This window comes from Erpetoichthys calabaricus, chromosome 6 (assembly GCF_900747795.2).
Source record: "Erpetoichthys calabaricus chromosome 6, fErpCal1.3, whole genome shotgun sequence".
NCBI classification, from domain to species: Eukaryota; Metazoa; Chordata; class Cladistia; order Polypteriformes; family Polypteridae; genus Erpetoichthys; species Erpetoichthys calabaricus.
Genome location: NC_041399.2, coordinates 215,410,101 through 215,434,401, shown reverse-complemented (window position 1 = coordinate 215,434,401; position 24,301 = coordinate 215,410,101). Strand labels below are relative to the sequence as shown.

Here is a 24,301-nt window from a genome sequence, read left to right as displayed (position 1 = left end):
ATAGATAGATAGATAGATAGATAGAAGGGGAAATTCACAAATAAAGTACAGTAAAGAGTTGACAGGCGCAGTGCTGAAAGATTCGTAAAGTGAAGAATCCCCATAAGCAGCGTTGTGCATGAACGAGTTCAAAAGATGCGCCTTCATTGAACAAGATCATTTTTCTAAGAATGGTGACGTGGAGAACTTGAACGTGAGCTTCGTTCAGTTTTAGGTGACATTCTGGATCAGATTTAGGTCCAGACTGAACATTTTGCCTTACCCTGTAATGTAGGGGTGGAGCCGAATCCGTTATTCAGATAAGCACAAATGGTGGATTTTTACGAATATTTATTTCATATGAATTTTTTTGCCATTTATTTGTATTCGGAAAAAATAACGTAAAATCAAGTAGGTGCGTCATCTGTGTCTGCCTGCTTGTTCTTAAGCTGCACCCCTGGTGACACGAGCATGCGGTGAAGCTCCGCTTTCGTTTTTTAGGAAAACGTTGGACTTTGCGACGCCACAATGCCTTTCTTGTCCTTTTGACTTGATTGCAATTGTTTTGCATTTTTTGACACACAGATACTGCACCCCGCTGTAGCGTTAGGGAACCAAAGTCACCAGGTGTATCGTGGCAGTTCGGTCACACAGTACCATAGGCTTCACTTGACAATGTCTGATGACCGATTCACATCATCATCATCATCATCACTATCACTTGATTCAATGAATGGTTCAGTTTCAGTTTGTTCTAAAGGTGACTTTACAGCTTCTCATCTACATGGAAATGACACAGAAATATTCAGGAGCTTTTTTTTTGGTAGCATAATGCTATTTTATCCACTAGGTGGCAGCAGAATACCATCCCAATGGGTAATCAGGCCTATCACAGTAAAGCACCTCATTAAACGTCAACCCAAGTCCGACTCGGGCTTCACCGTAATTGCACAGAATTCAGAGCCTGAGCAGTCCGTACAGAAATCACCAGTGGCATCAACCCCAAAGAAATCAAATCCAGATGACTTTCAGATTTCAGAACAATCAGCTTAATAACACACACACACACACACACACACACACACGTCAGACCTGCAGGAAGGTTTGTAAACTGTTCAAAACAATGAAAGGACCACTTTGAAAACACATCAGATCTCAATGGGCTCTCTCTGCTGCTATGGACTGATATGGTGATGTGTGAGGAACGAAAAGATGGAAATGAAAATGATCAACCGACAGAGGGACACCCCGAAAATCAAAGGGAAGAAATGATGTGGCAGGCTGGCAGATGAGTCCATTTGGCCGAAATTTCATTGCAGTAACTCCAAATCGTACTCGGTGCCCCCCATGCCTGATAACGTCCTAATGCGATGACGGATGCTGTCCTGGTGGATCTCCTCCCAGATCTGGACCAGGGCATCACTTAACTCCTGGACAGGCTCAGGTGTCAGATGGACCCAAACATAATGTCCCACCCAGAGGTGTTCTATTGGATTGGGATCAGGCTAGTGAGTTTGGGGGGGTGCAGCTAGTCAATTGTATTAAGTCCTTCATCTTCTCGCCACATGAGGCTGCACATTGTCGGGCACCAGGAGGAACCAGCATAGGGTCTGCCAATGTGTCCAAGGATTTCATCCCGGTACCTACTGGCAGTCAAGGTGCCCACTGCTGTCTAGCCTGTAGAGATCTGTGTGTCCCTTCATGGATGTGCCTCCCCAGACTGACCATCACTCACCCCCCCCCCCGCCAAACCGGGGTGCATAACATTCTCCACAGCTTCTCCAGACCCTTTCACATCCGTCACATGTGCTCAGGGTGAACCTGCTCTCATCTGTGAAAAGCACTGGGCGCCCGCCAATGGCGGACCTGCCAATTCTGGTATCCCATGGCAAATGCCAATTGAATCGAATGTGTATTGTGTTGCATTGACGCCCCTTTTTTTTTTTTTTTTTGACACCCACTGCACGCCCACCCTACCTGGAAAGGGGTCCCTCGTTGCCTTTCCCAGGGTTCCATTTTTTTCTCCTATAAGGGTTTTCTTTTTTCAGCTATCTGTGAAAAGGCAGGGCCTGTTAAAGCTCATTGCGGCACTGCTTGTTTGATTATGGGCTATAGAAAAATAAATTGTATTGTATTGTATGTAATGTGGGACACACGATGACCCCAAACAGCAGAGTGACGACTCGTCTCCATTTAAATCGGCTGAATGACTGACTGCATGATTGGAGACGCGTGTGATACTCAAATCCAATGATTGGGGATCTTCTCTGGGGGTCCCAACAAATGTGTCCCGGCCATTTTAGAAGATCTTTGTAGAAGAAGCAACACTCGATCTCTTACCACATTTGCTTTGCTTTACTCAATGGCATGTGGGTACGCAGGGGACAATGGCTTGTCATTTTGTCACTTTTCAGGCGCCATACGGCACTTTTTTGTTTTTTTAAAACGTCTGTAAGGGGCCCGACAAATCTGTCCATGTCTGTAGACAAGATGAAATGTGGGAAAGACTGCGCGCTCCAGGGCTCTTTCATTGGCATCACCATCACTATTAGGGGTGGACTCCCGGAAAGCTGGCACTGGCTTTCACAGACACCATCTAAACATTCTTTAAATGCCACCATTAGAAGACAGGAGGTTTACTTTTGAACTGCAGCCCCAAACATTACGAGCGGCGCACCCATAGCCACTTACCACCTGGTAGACACGTAGTCCGTGTACGGAGGGCGCGACCGGATCTCCCGGGCCAAGCCAAAGTCGGCTATTTTCACAAGTTCAGGGCCCATGCACAGCAAGTTCTCCGGTTTCATGTCACGATGAAAAAACCCTAAAATGGCACAGAAAATGCTGGTTAACTTATGGCAATGAAGAGTGAGAATTCATAACGTAAAGAAAGTTTGGTTTATGAAATCGACATGCAAGTGCTACAACTAGACATCACTCCATACGGCGCATTCATTCATTTCATCTGACATGGAGAAACGTTGCCATTTGTGCCCATCAATAACCCATCATGGCAAATTCATTCAAAACCAAAAAGCTGAAATCTGTCACTCAGAGAAGTGATTAGACGCTTCATGCCGTACTTCATAGAAGCCACCCCTTTGGATGCAACTCCAGCTTCCGTCTGGCCACTCTTCCATAAACAGCGGAATGAGGGAGCGCTGCCGAGATGGTGGTCCTACCAACAGGTTCTCCAATCTCTGCAAAGGATTTCTGAAATCGGTCATTCATAGAAGTGACCAGATGCTTAAGCCTCTGCTCCTTTGGGTGCAGTTCTAGCTTTTGACTCTTCAAGCTTTGGACACCTCGATTTGGGCAGTTTATCCCATACTTCCTGGCAGATCCTCTCGAGCTCCGTTAGATGGGTCTGTAAACGGCCATCTTCAAGTCTCTCCATACATGTACTACAGGGTTTAATGTCTAGACCACTCAAGGACACAGAGAGACTTGCTGTGAAGCCACTTCAGAGTCATCTTGGCTGAAAGGTCGTGGCCAAAAGTTTGGAGAATGACCCAAGTGTTGGCTTTCACCACGTTTGCTGCTTCAGTGTTTTTCGATCTTTGATGTCAGATGTTTCTATGGTGTACTGAAGTACAGGGAGATTCACTCAAAAGAGCCCCCCGAATATTCTGTAATGACTCTCGCTAGGATAAAGCAATCTGAATGAAATGCTGTGCAATGTGCTCCTCAGTCTATGGAGCTTCAAACAAGCTGGGATGTCCCTGCATCTGAGTGATGAGGTAGGTGCCGGACCTCCATTTGCAACATCTGGGTGCACACCGCCCGTACCCCTTCACTCCATCACTCGACTTCTCATCAGGATGGTGGTGTACAGTATTGAGCAGCGCGTCTTCATGGTGCCAACCTATTGGGTCACCAATTCGTTTAAGCGATGTCAGAATCAACTAGATGATTACAAGTTCACGGAAGGTGACTTCCAGCAAGATGGAGCAACATGTCACACATCGGCAAGGAGAATGGCAGAAATCGAGTCCTTCGGCAATGGGGTCATTTCAAAGGGGCTTTGGCCACCATGATCGCCAGATCTGACACCACCAGATTTCTTCCTTTGGGGTCTGCTCAAAGGAAAAGTCAATCAGAAGAACACTGTGGAAGATGTGAAGGAAAACATCCAACGTGAAATTGCTGCTATCCAACCGAGACACTTGCCGATACGTTCAGGAACATGGAGGGCCGCGTCGAAATGTGTCTGGCAGAAAACGGAAACCACTTCCAGCATCGCATGTCACGCAATTGATTACACATACGGCAAGGGATAGAGCGGATTTTATTGGTTCAGATTGCTTCATCCTAACGGGAGTTACAACAGAATATTCAGGGGGCTCTTTTGAGGGCCTCTCCCTGTAGAATTACAAGTTTTTGTTTGTCCAGCCGCCTCTTGACCACAAGTTCACAAATGGGGAGTTTCCTGGCCATGGACCTAAAATTTCGATATTTTGTTCCATGAACCACTGAGTTCTCACTTTTGCCTTATGGCCCGGCGCTCCATCATGTTGGTCACCAAACTGTTTTTGGATGGTTGGGAGAAGTTGCTCTCGGTGGATGTGTTGGTCCCAAAATTCAACACTTCACATAAAATCAACAACACAGTAAAGTGTGTAGAAAGTGAAGGACTCTCAGACTCCACAGAGGCGGGGCCCAGCTGGTTGTCAAGGGGCGGGGCAGGGCAAGGAGGCGGGGCACAGAAGGCAGTTTAAGGCGGAGAGGAGCAGCGGGAGGCGGGGCTGAGTGGAGTGTGGCCGTGTAACATCAGTCGCTTCACTTTAGTCTGCAGTTGGGCACAAGTCACCAAACCGACAGCCACTGTCAGACGCAGAACAAGCTAATCGAGCCTGGAATTCAGGGAGGTTTTTCACAGCCATCATTTCCTTTGGTGACAGGAAAGGGGACACGTTTAGAAATGTCTAGTGCTGTATTTGTGCAATGGCTTGAAGTCACAGTTACAGTGACTTATCGTTATCAGCACCCTTCAGGGATATCACGTGCAACATCTCCTGAACAAAATGGAAACGGGTCAACTTCTGACCATCAGAGTCTTTATTTTATTTTACAGATGTCTGTGTCACCCAGTCGGGTGCTCCGGTTTCCTCTTAAAGATATGAAGGTTAAGTGAATTGCTGACACAATATTGGCCTAAGTGTGTGTTTGGTGGGTGAAAAGAGACGGGCACCCTGTCCAGGGTTTGCTCTAGCCTTGTGCCCTATGCTAGCTGGGATAGGCTCTGCCCCCTCCATACACTTGTAAACCCTGGTCTGAATTAAGCAGGATAGGAAATGACATGACATTAAATTACTTATTACTAGGGGGCTCTGCCCCCTGCTCACTTCGCTCGCCAACCCCCATGCGGGCGCTATGTGCTAGCCACTTCACGGCTATGGGGATGCGGATGTACTATTTAAACAGATTGTTATTTTCATGGGAATTGTTACATATGCATAATAGACCTAACTATTTTACAGTACAGCGAGTAATTAACCATAGTAAAAAAAAAAAATAGTAAAACGTAATAAATTGAAATTAAATTATGTTTCATGTTGTGTTAGAGTTATTCATTGCGTAATACAATTTCATTCTGTTTGGCTTTGAAATTAACACGAAAATACTGTTTAAACTTACAACTTCAGTAAAAACAATATTTGGAATTAACTTTTCGTCAATATCGCATTGAATTTTGATTCCGTGTTTGGACTCTCAACGTGACAACGCAACATATAATTGCCTGTGAGTGAATTTCGTTTCTTTCTCTCTAATAAATAAACCGACTTTTTTGAATGTTTGTCCCTGTGATTTGTTAATTGTCATAGCAAAAGCTAGTCTGTAAATGTTTTAATACGAATGGCTATCGCGATCTCCTTTGGTGTCTCATGTTAGATGGACTGCATTACCTTTCTTGTTGGCTGTTCAAATTTAACATGTAAGGATTGTTTGACTAATTTTCAATACAACTAATCTCGTCCTATCGCACAGCCCATCACTCAGACGTAAATTACACAATAACATTACGATAGATAGATAGATAGATAGATAGATAGATAGATAGATAGATAGATAGATAGATAGATAGATAGATAGATAGACAGCGTAGTTGGCAGGATAGATAGATAGACAGACAGATTGCATAGTTGGCAGGATACATAGATAGCGTAGTTGGCAGGATAGATAGATAGCGTAGTTGGCAGGATAGACAGATAGATAGCGTAGTTGGCAGGATAGATAGCGTAGTTGGCAGGATAGATAGATAGACAGATCGCATAGCTGGCAGGATAGATAGCGTAGTTGGCAGGATAGATAGCATAGTTGGCAGGATAGACAGATAGATAGAGATAGCATAGTTGGCAGGATAGATAGATAGCGTAGTTGGAAGGATAGATAGATAAATAGATAGACAGATAGATAGCGTAGTTGGCAGGATAGATAGATAGAAAGACAGATAGCATAGCTGGCACGATAGATAGCGTAGTTGGCAGAATAGATAGCATAGTTGGCAGGATAGACAGATAGATAGATAGAGATAGCATAGTTGGCAGGATAGATAGATAAATAGATAGACAGATAGATAGCGTAGTTGGCAGGATAGATAGTGTAGTTGGCAGGATAGATAGATAGACAGATAGATAGATAGCGTAGTTGGCAGGATAGATAGATAGCGTAGTTGGCAGGATAGATAGCTAGAAAGACAGATAGCATAGCTGGCAGGATAGATAGCGTAGTTGGCAGGATAGATAGCGTAGTTGGCAGGATAGACAGATAGATAGAGATAGCGTAGTTGGCAGGATAGATAGATAAATAGATAGACAGATAGATAGTGTAGTTGGCAGGATAGATAGACAGATGGATTGCGTAGTTGGCAGGATGCATAGATAGATAGCGTAGTTGGCAGGATAGATAGCGTAGGTGGCAGGATAGTCAGATAGACAGACAGATAGCATAGTTGGCAGGATAGATAGATAGTGTAGTTGGCAGGATAGACAGATAGCGTAGTTGGCAGGATAGACAGATAGATAGTGTAGTTGGCAGGATAGACAGATAGATAGATAGGCAGATAGATAGCATAGTTGGCAGGATAGATAGATAGACAGATAGATAGTGTAGTTGGCAGGATAGATAGATAGATAGCTAGATAGATTGATACTTTATTAATCCCAAGGGGAAATTCACATTCACATACACCCTTCTTTCAACAATAATTTGTGTGGTGGAAGACCAGACGGTGTTAACGCTTGTAGATATTCTTCATGATATTGTAAGTTGATGTTTTTATCTTCCGCACCATCACCACCAATGGTTTCAGCAGAGTCTATTGATACGCATTTAACCAATTTGCTGTGTAACTTGTGTTAATTCGTTTGACTTCATTGTTTCTCGCTGCTAGGATTGCCAGTGTACTCATTTCTTCCAATGATAACCCTTCAGGATGAAATTCTTCAATAAGATTTGGACATAATACGTCTCCTTTTATTGGGAACTTAAAGTGAGGAAAACGTAAAAATTTATAAGAGCTGAGAGTGCAGAAACTGTGATGACAAAAGCATTGACACCAATGAGAGGTGAGAGGACCGCGAGAGGGCGTGGTTTGAGAGGAGGGCGGGACTTGAACAAAATCTCTTGGCAATACTCCCGTCTCAAGATTTTCTTTTATAATAGAGAGATTTATTTTGCATTCCATTGTACAACATTCAAGCCACTGACTGCTGGCTTCAGGGACGAACAGAAAAACAAAAGACATTTAACAAAAGTGAGGAGATCATTCAGTCCAATTGTTTAGCTAATAGCTCAGTGCTGTTCTAAAATGATCAATAGCGCCCCTTATTAGTGACACTGAATATAAAATTTATTTTTTTTTCTTTATTTATTTTAAATTATCTTGCAAAACATTCAAGCAACTGATCACTGAATTCAAAGATTGCTCAAGCGGCCCCCTACCATTCAGATACTGTATAAAATGATTTTCTATTATTGAATTTAATGGACCAAATTCAAGCAACTGATCAGAGGGTTCAGGGAGGGCTCAGTAGTGCCCCCTATCATTAACACACTGTACTCAACATCCATCCATCCATTATCCAACCCGCTATATCCTAACTACAGGGTCACGGGGGTCTGCTGGAGCCAATCCCAGCCAACACAGGGCGCAAGGCTGCAGGGAACCAATCCCGGGCAGGATGCCAGCCCACCACAGGGCACACACACACACACACACCCACTAGGGACAATTTAGGATGGCCAATCCACCTAACTTGCATGTCTTTGGACTGTGGGAGGAAACCTACACAGACACGGGGAGAACATGCAAACTCCACACAGGGAGGGAAGCGAACCCGGGTCTCCCAACTGCGAGGCAGCAGCACTACTCACTGCGCCACCGTGCCGCCCCTGTACTCAACATTCATTTCCTAATATTTTGTTGCACAAAATTCAAGCAGCCGGTCAGCGAGTGGCCCACTTCAACAAGCAGGCGCCTGTCCTGCTTTGTAAAAATGAGGAGGCTTGAGTTTCTGAGATGTGCCAATCCTTGTGTGCCAGAGTGACCTTGCAAGTCAGAGCGCCTGTTAAAAAGGACATGCCATCAATTTTCATGTGAAGTGGCAGAAGTTGGCATTGCCTGGCAACATGTAAATATTGATTTCTATTCTAGTCTTGCAGTGACCCTGGTGGATTCATTATCTTCTAACCTCTGAAGTCTCAAAACAGAGCAGACAGCGTGAGGCTGACCGTCACTCACAAGAGGAGGCTAAATTTAGGAGGGAGATTGGGCTCCTTATTTATGAAAGTCTCAGATTTTTCTCATGAAGTGAGCAACGAGGCGAGTGAAAACAACCAAAGCTCCAGGACGGGTAAGAAATGGGAGAGGATGTCCTGAGGTGGGCAGGTGGCTGGATGCCACATTTAGCCAGGGGCAGGAGGGACGCAAAAGCCCCTCTTACTGTACTGCCTTCTTCTTCTTTATTCTTGTGCATTTCGGATGTGATGGGCTAGAATAATTATACACAGAATTCCATGGCTGACCAGCAGGTGGTGCTGTAACACGGATTAATTGACAAAGGCACATAATGGAGGAACTGCTTTGGAACTTGAGGGGCGACTTCAACTCAAGAAGAAAAGACTCATATTAGAGACAGACAGAGGATCAGAAGATCTTCTCATGCTTATGCACAAAAGCCAAGCCTGACAGCACCTGAAAACTGATGTTCAGGACTTCATTTTCAGTGAACATCTTAGCTTCTCTGACACAAGACCCACAGAAAGGACACGGGGGGGTAGGGGGGGTGGGGGAATAAAAAGACCCCAAATGAAGCAGAGCCCACCAAACTCCAGCCACCACCCTGGCTTTGCTGAGAAGGCCATTGAAGCCAGCAAGTCCGTGGAGATCTACTGGCATTAAATCCAAGCTGTTCGACAAACACTGGTGCCAAACTGCAGCACTTTACTTGGCTCATCGCCCACTGCCTGCAGCTGGCACTGGAAGTCAATGGCGTCACCATGCAGAAACCAGAATGCACTCAGCAGGCTTTCACCTCCATTGAGGAGGAAATGAAATCCCACAAAATGTCTGCACTGACTGGACGTCACAATCAGATTTTTGAGAGGAAGCCTGCTGGGTCATTCTGAAAAGATAACCTACCATGTTTATGGATAAAAGCGAGACCCTGTAAGATCTGATACATCATGTTTCGGATTACTGACTCAGGAAACAACTTGCTTCTGTAAACAGACAACAAAATAAATAAATAAATAAATAAATAAGGCAGTGCAACAATAAAACCACATCTGATGAAACAGAGAAATGACAGGAATTCAATAAACAATAACACATAATGTGAAATTAAGAAAGAGAGGTAGAGATATAGTGCAAAAGGCACAACATGACACAGTTATAAAGGATTGTATGATATATGGGTAGACATGAAAGGAACTATGCAATAGACAGACAGATGTAAGGCACTATATAATAGATAGCCAGCAAAAGCACTACATAATACACAGATAGATGTGAAAGGCACTATATAATAAATAGATGAATAGATGTGCAAGATTATAGATAGACAGATAGATAAAAATAAAAGTCACTATATAACAGACAGACAGAAATCTTCTTCTTGTTTCGGCTGCTCCCGTTAGGGGTTGCCACAGCGGATCATCTTCTTCCATTTCTTTCTATCCTCGTCATCTTGCTCTGTCACCCCCATCACCTGCATGTCCTCTCTCAGCACATCCATAAACCTCCTCTTAGGCCTTCCTCTTCTCCTCTTACCTGGCAGCTCTATCCTTAGCACCCTTCTCCCAGTATACCCAGCATCTCTCCTCTGCACATGTCCAAACCAAAGCCATCTCGCCTCTCTGACTTTGTCTCCCAACCGTCCCACCTGAGCTGACCCTCTAATGTCCTCATTTCTAATCCTGTCCATCCTCGTCACACCCAATGCAAATCTTAACATCTTTAACTCTGCCACCTCCAGCTCTGTCTCCTGTGCCACCGTCTCCAGCCCATATAACATAGCTGGTCTCACTACCGTCCTGTAGACCTTCACTGTCACTCTTGCTGATACCCGTCTGTCACAAATCACTCCTGACACTCTTCTCCACCCACTCCACCCTGCCTGCACCCTCTTCTTCACTTCTCTTCCACACTCCCCATTACTCTGTACTGTTGATCCCAAGTATTTAAACTCCTCCACCTTCACCAACTCTACTCCTTCATCCTCACCATTCCATTGACCTCCCTCTCATTCACACACATGTATTCTGTCTTGGTGGTCCTACTGACCTTCATTCCTCTCCTCTCCTCTCATATCTCCACCTCTCCAGTGTCTCCTCGACCTGCAGATCACAATGCCATCAGCAAACATCACAGGCCATGGGGACTTCTGTCTAATCTCGTCTGTCAACCTGTCCATCATCATTGAAAATAAGAAAGTGCTCAGAGCCGATCCCTGATGTAATCCCACCTCCATCACTCCTACCGCAGACCTCACCACAGTCACACTTTCCTTGTTCATATCCTGTACCACTCTTATGTACTTCTCTGCCACTCCTGACTTCCTCATACAATTCCACAGCTCCTCTCAGTCACCCTGTCATATGCTTTCTCCAGGTCCACAAAGACGCAATGCAACTCCTTCTGACCTTCTCTAAACTTCTCCATCAACATCTTCAGAGCAAACATCTGTGATGCTCTTTCTTGGCATGACACCATCCTGCTGCTCACTAATCATCACCTCACTTCTTAACTGAGCTTCCACTACTCTTTCCCATACCTTCATGCTGTGGCTCATCAATTTTATTCCCCTGTAGTTACTACAGTCCTGCACATCCCCCTTATTCTTAAATATTAGCACCAGTACACTTCTTCTCCACTCCTCACCATCCTCTCACTTTCCAAGATTCCATTAAACAATCTCATTAAAAACTCCACTGTCATCTCTCCTAAACACCTCCACTCTTCCATAGGTATGTCATCTGGACCAACGGCCTTTCCATTTTTCATCCTCTTCATCACTGTTCTTACTTCCTCCTTGCTAATCCGTTGCACTTCCTGATTCACTATCTCCACATCATCCAACCTCTTCTCTCTCTCTCGTTCTCTTCATTCATCAGCCTCCCAAAGTACTCTTTCCATCTGCTCCACACACTCTCCTCACTTGTGAGTACGTTTCCATCTTTATCCTTTATCACCCTAACCTGCTGCACATCTCTCCCAGCTCGGTCCGTCTGTGTAGCCCACTGGTCCTTTTCTCCCTCCTTAGTGTCCAACCTCTCATACAACTCATCATACGCCTTTTCTGCAGCCTTCACCACCTCTCTCTTCACCTTGCGCCTTATCTCCTAAACTCTTGTACTAATTTCTGCATCTCTCTGACTATCCCACTTCTTCACCATCCTCTTCCTCTGTATACTCTCCTGTATTTCCTCATTCCACCACCAGGTTTTCTTTTCCTCCTTCCTCTGTCCAGATGTCACGCCAAGCACCCTTCTTGCTGTCACCCTCACTACATCAGCTGTCTGGTGACTCTTCACTGCCACCCAGTGCCTGTCTCACCTTCTGCCTAAACTCCACCTTGCAGTCTTCCTTTTTCATCTTCCACCATTTGATCCTTGGTTCTGCCCTCACTCTCTTCCTCTTCTTGATCTCCAGCCTCATCCTACAGACCACCATCCTGTGCTGCTTAACTACACTTTCCCCTGCCACCACTTTGCAGTCTCCAATCTCCTTCAGATCAACTCTTCTGCATAGGATGTCATCTACCTGTGTGCATCTTTCTCCACTGTTGTACGTCACCCTGTGCTCCTCCCTCTTCTTAAGATACGTATTCACCACAGCCATGGCCATCCTTTTCACAAAATTGCCATACCATACCAAGCAGAAAGTACGCTAAAAAGAGTGAAAAGCTGAACCAAAGGTTAAGTGAATGACGTTTTTAAACTCCTTTGACAAACGTCTAACCAAACAAAATAAAAACAACGCGTTTCTGAGTTCACACCAGTTCTTTGTAGAAAATGATGGAAGGCCGGCAGGGTGGCTTACCTGTCCTTCATTAACTGATACAAGTTCTCCTTCATGTACTCAAACACGAAGTAAAGATGGTCGTTCTCTCGGATGACTTCCTTCAGCTTGATGACGTTGGCGTGATTCAGCTTCTTTAGAGACTGCGTGACAAGAAACAGAAATGGAGCAACAATGCAGACAAACTCAAAAGGGTCAAATGCACAATGTGAACATCTCAGGCCTGCTGAATTCATTTGGGACCGGGAGCAAATCCGTGCAACATCGGGGGCAAGGCAGGAGCCAAACCTGAAGGAAGCGTCAGAGCTGGGCTGAGCCCACCACAGACAGGTATCCACTACAGTCTGACTTTTAAACTCCCAAGTGTGGCACATATCTCCATAAATACACTGTGCATATACAGTACTATATCTAATAATGCTTTTTGAAACATACACATAAGAAACACCATTAAGGTTCTTGTTGCCCTTTTTATTAAATACCAAAATGTTTATGGCTTCCCTCCCTTGCAAGAAATGTTTGCCATTTTATTGCATTTGTAAACTTTAAAAGCCAACACCTAATTTTTAGGACTATTTAGGCCAAAGCCTTCCTGTAGCAGTTGGGGGCCTGGCTGGTTCAGATGAGCCTCTCCTGGGCTGGTCAGTGAAGGTCCTGGGCCTGCTTTTGTGGTTCATTTTAGAAGCCTCACACCGTTTCGTCATGTTTGGAACTCCAAATCGTGTCACCATTGCCATTTTGTGACCCATGCTACAGAAACCCCCTGGAGCTCTGGGCCCGATGAAACTTTCCATTGGAATGGAGGGATAACTGGGAAAAAGAAACAGTCAAAGTGGTGGGCTTACCTTTACTTCCCTCAAGTTCATGCATTCTTCCCATGAATAAAATTTCCTTTTCATTCTGAAAGAAAAAAAAAATCAATCATTAAATAAAACTAAGAAAAAGAAAAATGTCGTTAAGCACAAGCCAGTAAAACTGACATAGCATAGCCCAAGTGGTCCAAAGTCAACATGGGAAGGTCATCAAGGTGCTTCTTTCATTTATGTTGTGTGAACTCTAGGGGGCACTCTTGAGCTCCCCTGAACTCAAATAACAACAATGGAGACCAAACGGTACAAAAATAAGAGGGGGCTTTATAATAGGAGGGGGTTAAGCTTATCAAAAATACAACCAAATGAATAAACAGTAAAGACCTACAGCCCCCATACAGTACACCCATGCAGGGCTGGACAAATTGATAGTCTGGACGTCTGCGACTACCAGTTTTGAATTCCGGACAACCGAACTACGGACTCACAGATGTTTCAGATCTTTGGTCCATGCAAATATTTTCCTAATCAAAAATTCTGGGCCAGGTGGAAGTCCCCCCACAGTAAGAACAGCATTCCCCTGCAGCTTCTCCAAAGTACCCCAACAGGGCTGCCTCTCAGGACTACAGCTCCCAACATGCCCTGCGGGGTTACAAGTGGGGGGTTCCTCCAGGTACTAGAGTTGGGGCGGGGGATACATGGCCCTGGGAAACAGTCTACCTCTGTCCTTCCGTCAAGGCCTCCAGTTTGGGAAAGGTACCAGCAACCAAGCTGACTGGGATGCGTGTCCTTCCACATCCTTCTGGTCGGGTAGGGAGTTAACCTCAATCCCCGTTGAGATGCCAATCTGTCCACTCCAACACTTACAGGATCAAATGGATGTTGCTGTAAAATGTCGTAGGTAACCCTCCAGAGCCCACACATACAGAGCTGGACTACCAGGTTTACAGAGCAGACTACTTTATGCACTTACTGTTTGTCCACCCCTATCATGAACGTCGCTACATTAGGTGGCTTCTGAATGTGCCCACAGTACAACTACCTGCTCTTTCAGCTCCTTTTTTTCCCCTAAACCCTTCCACCGTAGGCCTTGTCCATAGCTGACCTCACAACTCCAAGCTGACCAGGGGACTGTGGCTTTCAAAACGCTGGCCTTTAGCTACTTCAAGATACACCACAGGAGTCACGTCCAGGGTCTGTGATGGCACATCCAGTATAAACCCCGGGGCAGTAAGCCTAGAGCTCTTGTGGCTCCACGAAGTCCTACACTTTGAGCTCACCACAAAAACGCATAGATGGAGCCCAGAGAGCTAAGACAGCTTCCAGACAGCTAAGAGGAGGAACATAATTTGGGGGTCTCCCCATATCTTTGTGAAGATTCCCACTGACTATTGTCCATTGTTATATTTCCACTTGGCTGGTGTTCAGATTCCTCCTCAAGGTCCTTCTAATCCATTTTTTGATTCTTTTTTTATGTTTATGGAGTTACTCGAGTTTCATATGTGCTCTGTGTTTCATATTAGTTTTGCGTATTATTCAATTTCTTTGTGTATGTGCTTGTTCCTGTTTTATTCCGTGCATCTTATGGGTGGTCCCCCAAGAGGGTCATCACCATTAAGGAACTGCCTTCAGTACCTACAAAGGCTGGAGCAAACAAGCAGTCCCTTGCGGTTCATTGAATGTGCTGGCGTTGGCGAGTTTCTTTTGTCATTATTCTGTATCTTTGTGAATTTGTTAGATTTCTTTACTTTATGATCCATTTTTAAATTCATATTCTGGATTTGAGCATTAGGACTTGTTTGCCGTTTCAGGTGTCCTCTGCTGTGCCTTTTGTGCTCTTCAGAGTTTCGCTGTTCTCTGAGCAATTTTTGTAAACATGTCTGTGGAGAAGGCATTTATTTATTAATGTTTAAGGAAAAAACACAAGCGTGTGGCTTGTTGTAAGCATACGACTGGAAGACTTGACGTGGATTACGTGACACGGTTAGTGTGAGATTTTTTCATTGACATTTATTGCCGTTGTCTAACGTTAGTCACCACAGGCTGCCATTCAGAAATGTTCTCTCTGTTTTCCATGAAAACAAATCATATGGGGCAAGTCACATACTGTATCTTCTTCTTCTTTTGGCTACTCCCATTAGGGGTTGCCACAGCAAATCATCTTCTTCCATATTTTCCTGTCCTCATCATCTTTCTCTGTCACCCCCATCACCCACTTGTCCTCTCTCAGCACATCCATAAACCTTCTCTTAGGCCTTCCTCTTCTTGCCTTGCCTAGCAGCTCTATCCTTAACACCCTTCTCTCAATATACCCCTCATCTCTCCTCTGCACATGTCCAAACCAACGCAATCTCGCCTCTCTGAATTTGTCTCCCAACTGTCCACCCTGAGCTGACCCTCTAATGTCCTCGTTTCTAATCCTGTCCATCCTCGTCACACCCAATGCAAATCTTAACATCTTTAACTCTGCCACCTCCAGCTCTGTCTCCTGTGCCACCATCTCCAGCCCATATAACATAGGTGGTCTCACTACCATCCTGTAGACCTTCACTGTCACTCTTGCTGATACCCATCTGTCACCAATCACTCCTGACACTCTTCTCCACCCTCCCTGCACTCTCTTCTTCACTTCTCTTCCACAATCCCCATTACTCTGTACTGTTGGTCCCAAGTATTTAAACTCTTCCATCTTCACCAACTCTACTCCTTCATCCTCACCATTCCACTGACCTCCCTCTCATTCACACACATGTATTCTGTCTTGGTGGTCCTACTGACCTTCATTCCTCTCCTCCTCAGATTTCCACCTCTCCAGGGTCTCCTCGACCTCCAGATCACAATGTCATCAGCAAACATCACAGTCCACGGGGACTCCTGTCTAATCTCGTCTGTCAACCTGTCCATCACCATTGCAAATAAGAAAGGGCTCAGAGCCGATCCCTGATGTAATCCCACCTCCGTCACTCCTACCGCAGACCTCACCAAGGTCACACTTCCCTCGTACATATCTTGTACAACTCTTACGTACATCTCTGTCACTCCCGACTTCCTCATACAATACCACAGCTCCTCTCAGTCACCCTGTCATATGCTTTCTCCAGGTCCACAAAGATACAATGCAACTCCTTCTGGCCTTCTCTAAACTTCTCCATCAACACCGTCAGAGCAAACATGGCATCTGTGGTGCTCTTTCTTGGCATGAAACCATCCTGCTGCTCACTAATCATCACCCCACTTCCACTACTCTTTCTCATAACTTCATGTTGTGGCTCATCAATTTTATTCCCAAGTAAAATATCACTTTGGAGTATTCCTTCAATATATTTGCTGAAAAAATGACATTTCAGTCTGAGAAGTACATAGAAATATGTGACAGTCGTATCTACTGAAGCTGGCAGAATCCAAGCGTTGGAAGGATCTTTGGGTATACCACTCACTCCAGATAGTGAACAGGCCAGGATTTCAGTCCAGTCTCCTCTATCTGCAGCTCCCCGGCATTGACCCCGAGGAGACCCCACACCTCCCAAACCAGGGCAGTGTTATCAAATCCAGATGTAGTAGTTCATTATTAATGTGTCACCGTGATCTGTAAGGACAATTAATTATTTAAGTTTTATGTGAAAAGCTGGGCTCTGCTCACCTGTACTTACGGACCACCAGAATGAAAACAAGTGCTGCTTTACTTTCCTTTATGCATGAAGCGACTGAGGACTAAAAGAAACTAACATGTCGGGGGTTTTACACCCCCTGTTGGATACGACAGGTGTGACCAACATGCATCAAACCAAAGAACAGAAAAGATCTGATAAACAAAAGCAGACCGCTCAGTCCATAAAACGTACAAAAGATAAGCTGTCCCACTATTTCCACCAGATACACCCTAAAAAGGTAGTCAAAGTTTTTGCTTCAGCTCCACGTCTCGGCAGTTTGTTCCCAATTCCACAATTCTTTGTGTGAAAAAGAGCATCCTGGATTCATTCCTCAAAGTACGTCCCCTTCAGTTTCATTGATGCTCTCGACTCCGTCATTGAATCTTAAGCTGGAGTAATTCTACTCAATCGACTTTATCAATGCCTTTGAGGATTTTGAATATCTGGAGGAGGTTTAATTCCCGGAGTCTGTCACAGTAGGGTGTGTCCTTAAGGGTGATGGTGTGAGGAACCTCATCAGGATTGGCTGATGTGAAGAGTGGTGTCCAGCAGGGGGCAGTGCTGAGGTCACTGCTATCTTTAATATACTGTATATAAACTGCTCAAAAAAAATAAAAGGCACCCTTTGTAATGAGAGTGTAGCATCAAGTTAATGACACTTGTGGGCTGTTGATCTGCTCAGTGAAGTAGCAGAGGGGCTTGTTCATCAGTTTCAGCTGCTTTGGTGCACTAGAGGGGCAACAATGAGATGACCCCCAAAACAGGAATGAATGGGTTAACAGCTGGAGGGAGGACACTCACATTTTTCCCTCCTCATCTGTTTTGTCACTCGTTTTGCATTTGGCTACGGTCAGTGTCACTACTGGTAGCATGAGGCCATACCTGGACCATACAGAGCTGGCACAGGTAGTCCAACTTCTCCATCAATACGTGTCATTGTCAGAAGGTTTGCTGTGTCTCCCAGCACAGTCTCAAAGGCATGGAGGAGATTCCTGGAGACGGACAGGCAGTTCCTCTAGGAGAGCTGGACAGGGCGCCTCGTAGAAGGTCCTTAACCCATCAGCAGGACCCACCGCTATCTGCTCCTTTGGGTAAAGAGGAACAGGATGAGCACTGGCAGAGCCTACAAAATGTCCTCCAGCAGGCAGGCCACTGGTGTGAATGTCTCTGAGCAAACAATCAGAAACAGACTTCATGAGGGTGGCCTGAGGGCCCGACTATGTCCTCTAGTGGGCACTGTGGAGCTCGATTGGTATTTGCCATAGAATACCAGAATTGGCAGGTCCACCATTGGTGGGTGCCCTGTGCTTTTCACAGATGAGAGCAGGTTCACCCTGAGCACATGTGACAGACGTGAAAGGGTCTGGAGAAGCCGTGGTAGAACGTTATGCTGTCTGTAACATCGTTCAGCATGACCAGTTTCGCGGGGGGTCAAAGATGGTCAGTCTGGGGAGGTATATCCAATGGAGGGACACACAGACCTTTACAGGCTAGACAACGGTGGGCACCTTGACTGCCATTAGGTATCGGGATAAAATCCTTGGACCCATTGGCAGACCCTATGCTGGTTCTTCCTGGTGCATGACAATGCCCGGCCTCAAGTGGCGAGAGGATGAAGGAATTGATCCCATTGACTGGCTGTGCCCAAACACACGCTCACTCGCCTGACACCTCTGGGTGGGACATTATGTTTCGGTCCTTCAGACAACTCAGACTGTCCAGTAGTTCAGTGATACCCTGGTCCAGATCTATGAGGAGATCCCCCAGGACACCATCCGTCGTCACATTAGGACGTTATCAGGCCTTGGGTGGGGGGGGGGCATACAAACTACTGAGTACGATTTGGAGTTGCTGCAATGAAATTTGGAGACAATGGACTCGCCTGCCTGCCGTATCATTTGTTCCCTTTGATTTTCGGGGTGTCCCTCTGTCCCTTCCATCCTTTCGTTCCTCACACATCACCATATCAGTCCACAGCAGCAGAGAGAGCCAGCAGGATTTTTATTCCCATTGAGATCTGATGTGTTTTCAGTGGTCCTTTCATTATTTTTAAGCAGTTTTTATATATAAATGATTAAGATAGGAATATTAATGAACAAGCTAGTTAAGTTGGCAGATGATACCAAGAGAGGTGGCTAAGCAGATAATTTGGAATCCATTAAATCATCACAGAAGGACTTGGATAGCAGACAGGTTTGGGCAGATTTGTGAAAAATTACATTTAACGTCAGTAAATGTAAAGTATTACACATAGGAAGTAGAAATGTTAAGTTTGAATATGCAATGGGAGGCCTGAAAATTGAATCCACCTTATGAGAAGGATTTAGGAGTCGTAGTGGACTCGACCCTGTTAACTACCAGACGGTGTTCAGAAGCCATGAAGGAGACTAACAGAATGTCAAAGTAAATTCTGTCGTATGCTTTGCTGTTGTCAACGGCAAGACTGGACTTCAATTAAGAGATGAGAGGGGCAAAATGTCATCTGTCCTTTATCCATGTATCTGTGTAGAAGGGCCATGCTGGACCAAGGGCTCATACCGGACGACGTCAGACCAGAAAGCAATCAACACACTAAGATGCGGAGCCACCTGGTGATGTAAGCACACTGGATGTTTAAATAGAGCCGGGCACTACTGACATTCTGTCTCGCTCACTGAACTCTGCTGGCTTACACAGTGGTGGGCAAAAGAAGGTTTACAGTTGTTTGTATGGAAAAAGACATGCAGGCTATGATTGATACACTTTAGTAAGAAGAAGACAACGACAAATGAGACGAGAAAATCACAATAATTAATAAATAAATAATAATGCAGGGTGATTCAAAAAGATTAATCCAATTTCAAAGTGCCATATTTTTACAATCGTGAGAACCAATCACATACCAATTGAAATGATGGGGGGTGATGGCGACCCCTGAGCAGAAAGCGTTTTGAGTTCTCCACTTCAGTAAGCATGAATTCGTCATAACTGGGCAACGTGATTTTCATCGGCAGTATGGCAGTGAACCTCCACCAGCTCAGAGCATTCGTCGTTTGTACCAACAGTTCCAAGAAAACGGAAGAGCTGTGAGTACAGCGACATCGAGTATAGGAGGACGTGGCCTGTCGCGTTGACGTTGTCTGTTCAGCTGCAGGAGGTCATACTGAGCACCTAAATGACATAATAAGCTTTATGCTCACCTAAACCATTTACAATTTACTACATTGTTCTGTAATGATTCACAAGTGAAGTAAATCACTTTGGAATCGGATTAATCTTTTTGAGTCACCCTGTACAAGAATAAACTCTGCTGTTCACTTGACAACCCCCTAAATCGCTGGCGCTGCGCTTCCTGGTCAGGAGAGAGAGGTGGTCTTCTCTTCATGACAAGATTACCAAGAAAGTCAGTTGGGTCTTCTCTTCATGGCCAGGACAGAGAGGGGGTCTTATCCTCATGGCAATTGGATCTTCTCTTCATGGCAAGATTACCAAGAAAGTCAGTTGAGTCTTCCCTTCATGGCCAGGAGAGAGAGGTGGTCTTCTCTTCATGGCAAGATTACCAAGAAAGTGAGATAGGTCTCCTCTTCCTGGTCAGGAGAGAGAAGTGGTCATCTCTTCATGACAAGATTACCAAAAAAGTGAGTTGGGTCTACTCTTCATGACTAAGAGAGAGAGGTGGTCTCTTCTTCATGGCCAGGACAGAGAGGGGGTCTCCTCTTCATGGCCAGGACAGAGAGGGGGTCTCCTCTTCATGGCCAGGACAGAGAGGGGGTCTTATCCTCATGGCAAGATTACCAAGAAAGTGAGTTGGATCTTCTCTTCTTGGCAAGATGGTAAAAGAGACAACACGCCTTTGCAGGTCTCCCTCTTAATTGTCCCTCTGCAACTCCTGACACACACAAACTTGTGGACACGTCCTGTGGCCATTGACCAATCAAAGAGCTCATGCATAAGCCCCTGCCCAGTTCAGCTACCTTTTTATTCATAGGGGTGTTACATTCAGTAATGAAGCAGCTCATGCAAACTGAACCCCCCCAGTCTTGAGTTTTCTGTAGTGTCAAACAAACAAATAAGAAAGGAAACCAATCAAGCCATAACGCTGTCCTGGATGGTGCTTTCCTTATCAATGAAACTCTGGGGGTAGAAATTGTTTTTGTGCAGCTTCCAGATTCTTTAGCATTACAAATAAAGATGCATCAAACATCATTTCACACTCCACTATGGGGGGGATGTATTGAAATCCACTTGCAGCCGATCCTGACAGCGACCAGGCTGGTAAGAATAAAGATGGACTCTTGATGGGATTCGACGTGTTCTGTTAAGGCCTACCTAGTAAAGGGTTTGAAAGAGAAATTACGGTCACCTCAGGACCCCAACATGACAAAACACAAGCACTGCTGCCATAACAGACAGGTGTGTTCCTGGACTCCATTATTGCGCTCGAGTAACCTTTGAACGAGGCAGTGGACACTTGCCAATGGCAGGGTATGCAGGACCAAGGTGAGCGGCTTGGAGCAGGAATGTATCCGACTCGAAACGGCTCTCTTACAAGGACGGATGGTACTGAACACAAATCATATTTAATTCATACAGTGCAACACTGGGGTGGCAGGAACAGAGTGAGTGGCGTCATCTTACAGGTGAGCATATGACACAAGGGTGGTACCTTTAACAAAAACTGGCAAGATGGAATGTGCTAGAAAGAAACAAAGCAAATTACATTCTATTAAAAGAGAAGGATGTGCAGTAAACAAAAGAAAAAGAAAAACCTCGGGGTCATCAGCAACAGGCACTGGGGCCCTCTAGTGGTCACAGGCGGAGGTTAACCCTCACCTCGGACTTTCTGTGTGCTTCGAGGAGTCACTTCACCCGTTGTTATTCTCCACTATACTTCTTTCCAACAAGAAGAGCATCACCCCTGTGGTATAGCGGGTCCACAGCTCATGTCAAGAGGCCACTTGTTTTTCTATTTATTGGTTTTTACCTCCACGTTTCAATTTTATGGGATTATTTATTTATTGAAGGATTCGGAGAGCACTGCACTTTAATTATTTGGACACTTTGTTTTTGTTGATTTCTTTTAATAAAAGCACGTGACACCTTTTTACACCATCCTCTTGCTCCATTTGTTATGCCTCACTGCCAAGCTCATCGGTAACATTACCGACGGTGACGGGTTCAAAGACTCCCGGACGGACGATGGGAGCAGGCAGCGAACCCGCATCGTCACACACCCCTCTTGTATAGCGCCTTGGCGAGAAGAACATCGTGGAAAAGTGGTATGAAATAAAAGACCCTCTGCCGTTAGCAGCACTAGTGCTGGACAAATTCAATCATTTAATCGGTTCGTTGGAATTTGTATTTTAAGATGATTTGCCAATAAGAAAATAATGCATTAATTATGGGAATGATGAAATACAGTAAGACCTCGATTATCTGTCAGGGATCGGGACCGAGGCTGTGATAAGATAAGAAGAAAGATGGATAACAGAACAGCTATTTAAAAAATGACATAATAATAATAATAATAATTCTTTGCATTTATATAGCGCTTTTCTCACTACTCAAAGCGCTCAGCAATTGTAGGTTAAGGGTCTTGCTGAAGGGCCCAACAGAGAAGAGTACCTATTGGCATTTACGGGATTCGAACCAGCAACCTTCCGATTACTAGTGCAGACCCCTAGCCTCAGAGCCACCACTCTGACATACAGTAGACTAGCAATTAGTCATATTAGCTTACAAAACAAAACTATATTAACAAAATATAATATTATGGTTACCTGTCATATTTATTATTGTAATTCTATCCTTTCTGGTCTTCCTCACAAACTCCTTTACAAAATTCAATTGGTTCCAAATGCTACAGCCGCTCGTGTCATTACCAGAACCCATTCCATAGAACACATCACCTCCAGTCCTTCTGCAGCTTCACTGGCTTCCTATTAAATATGATTTTAAGATTCTGCTCATTACTTACAAGACCCTCCATAATCGGGCACCTCCTTATCTTTCTGATCTTCTTCACATCTCCATTCCTTCTCGTATCCTTCGACTTTCTCCCTCTATCAATCTTAATCTACCTCCTGCTCGCTTGACTATCATGGGGGATTCAGAGCTTTCAGTTGAGCGGCCCCCCGCCTCTCAAAAAATCAGGAGTAGCTTCCCCGTGACTTTCTCATATATACTCAGATATGGGGATGGATATTTGAAGAGTAAACCGCAGAACAAGGATTATATTTTTATTTTATGCACATTAAAGAACCATCAACAACAAATCAAAATTAATAATATATTGAACAATTATTAGAAAAGTAAAGTTGAATAAATCGGACTCTGCAGCTGCATGAATAAAAAAAATTGCCATGATAATTTTATTTTGGACAACAAATCGGGTAAATTACCACTTTCAGTAAGTAAGAGACTTTAGTAATGTGTGTAATGTAATACTTGTACACAAATATTCATTTACGTAAAGCAAAAACATTCTCAAATATGCCTATATTACCATTTGAATATCAAACAGAAAATTGTGATTATCTCGAAAACCGGTCGTTTTCAAAAAAATGCAAAGCGGCAAAAAATGCTTAGAATGTGGTGCTTTACCATAACATGATGTGAAATTATCAAATTTTTAATATTTTTGAGGAAACGTTTCAGGTCAAGTACCACTTCCAGTTAGCAGAAATAGCTCAAAAGTTGATAGAAATCTACGTTTCGTACCTGAAGCGTAAGGTGAGATCAAGTACGGGTAAAACGTGTGTCGAAAGAAATCTCTCAGTCCAAAAGTTAGATTTATTTAGTGAAAGTTAAAAGCAAATAATCCGCACAAGAATAAAAACCAAAAAAAAAAGAAAAATGTATCTTGTCTAAACTTAGCCTTTCTTGAGGAACTTTAGTTAATCTATACTTAAAGGTTCTTAATTTCTTCTTCTGTATGCCTTAAGCGTACGGCACAGTACTTAAATAAGCACGGTTTTCTTAGAGTTGTTTCACACACTCAAAATGCCCGTAGGCCCTCAGGCACGGTCACGGTTTAAAACCTTGTGCCCTCCACACCTTACTCATGGCAAGGCTGTCACTAACTGAAGAATAAGGTTCACTCAAAGCTGTTAGAAATGGCAAGAATATACCAATACAATTCTACTTATGGGGGTTTTAAGAACCTCCCATAGATTATGCATTGTCATCTAGTAAAATATTTATGAATCTTATATAACTAGGAAAATGGTTCTTACAGTACCTAATAATTGTATGCAAAATTTGGTTGACCTACGTGAACGTGTACTCATGTTTACACACACACACAGAGACAGACAGACACATTTCCAAAAATGGTGTTTTTTGGACTTGGGGAGGTCTAA

General features: G+C 44.4%; 1 protein-coding gene across 2 annotated transcripts in view; it reads right to left on the bottom strand.

Moving 5' to 3' along the window:
- mak (male germ cell-associated kinase) overlaps nt 1–24,301 on the bottom strand; it is a 116,879-nt gene that overhangs the window by 52,803 nt on the left and 39,775 nt on the right. For both annotated transcript variants that reach the window (XM_051928981.1, XM_028790839.2), the window contains exons 3-6: nt 13,348–13,402; nt 12,524–12,645; nt 9,623–9,702; nt 2,671–2,803 (exon numbers count right to left, since the gene is read on the bottom strand). In XM_051928981.1, the coding sequence (XP_051784941.1) occupies nt 2,671–2,803; nt 9,623–9,702; nt 12,524–12,645; nt 13,348–13,402 (390 nt within the window). The remainder of the gene's footprint in view (nt 1–2,670; nt 2,804–9,622; nt 9,703–12,523; nt 12,646–13,347; nt 13,403–24,301) is intronic.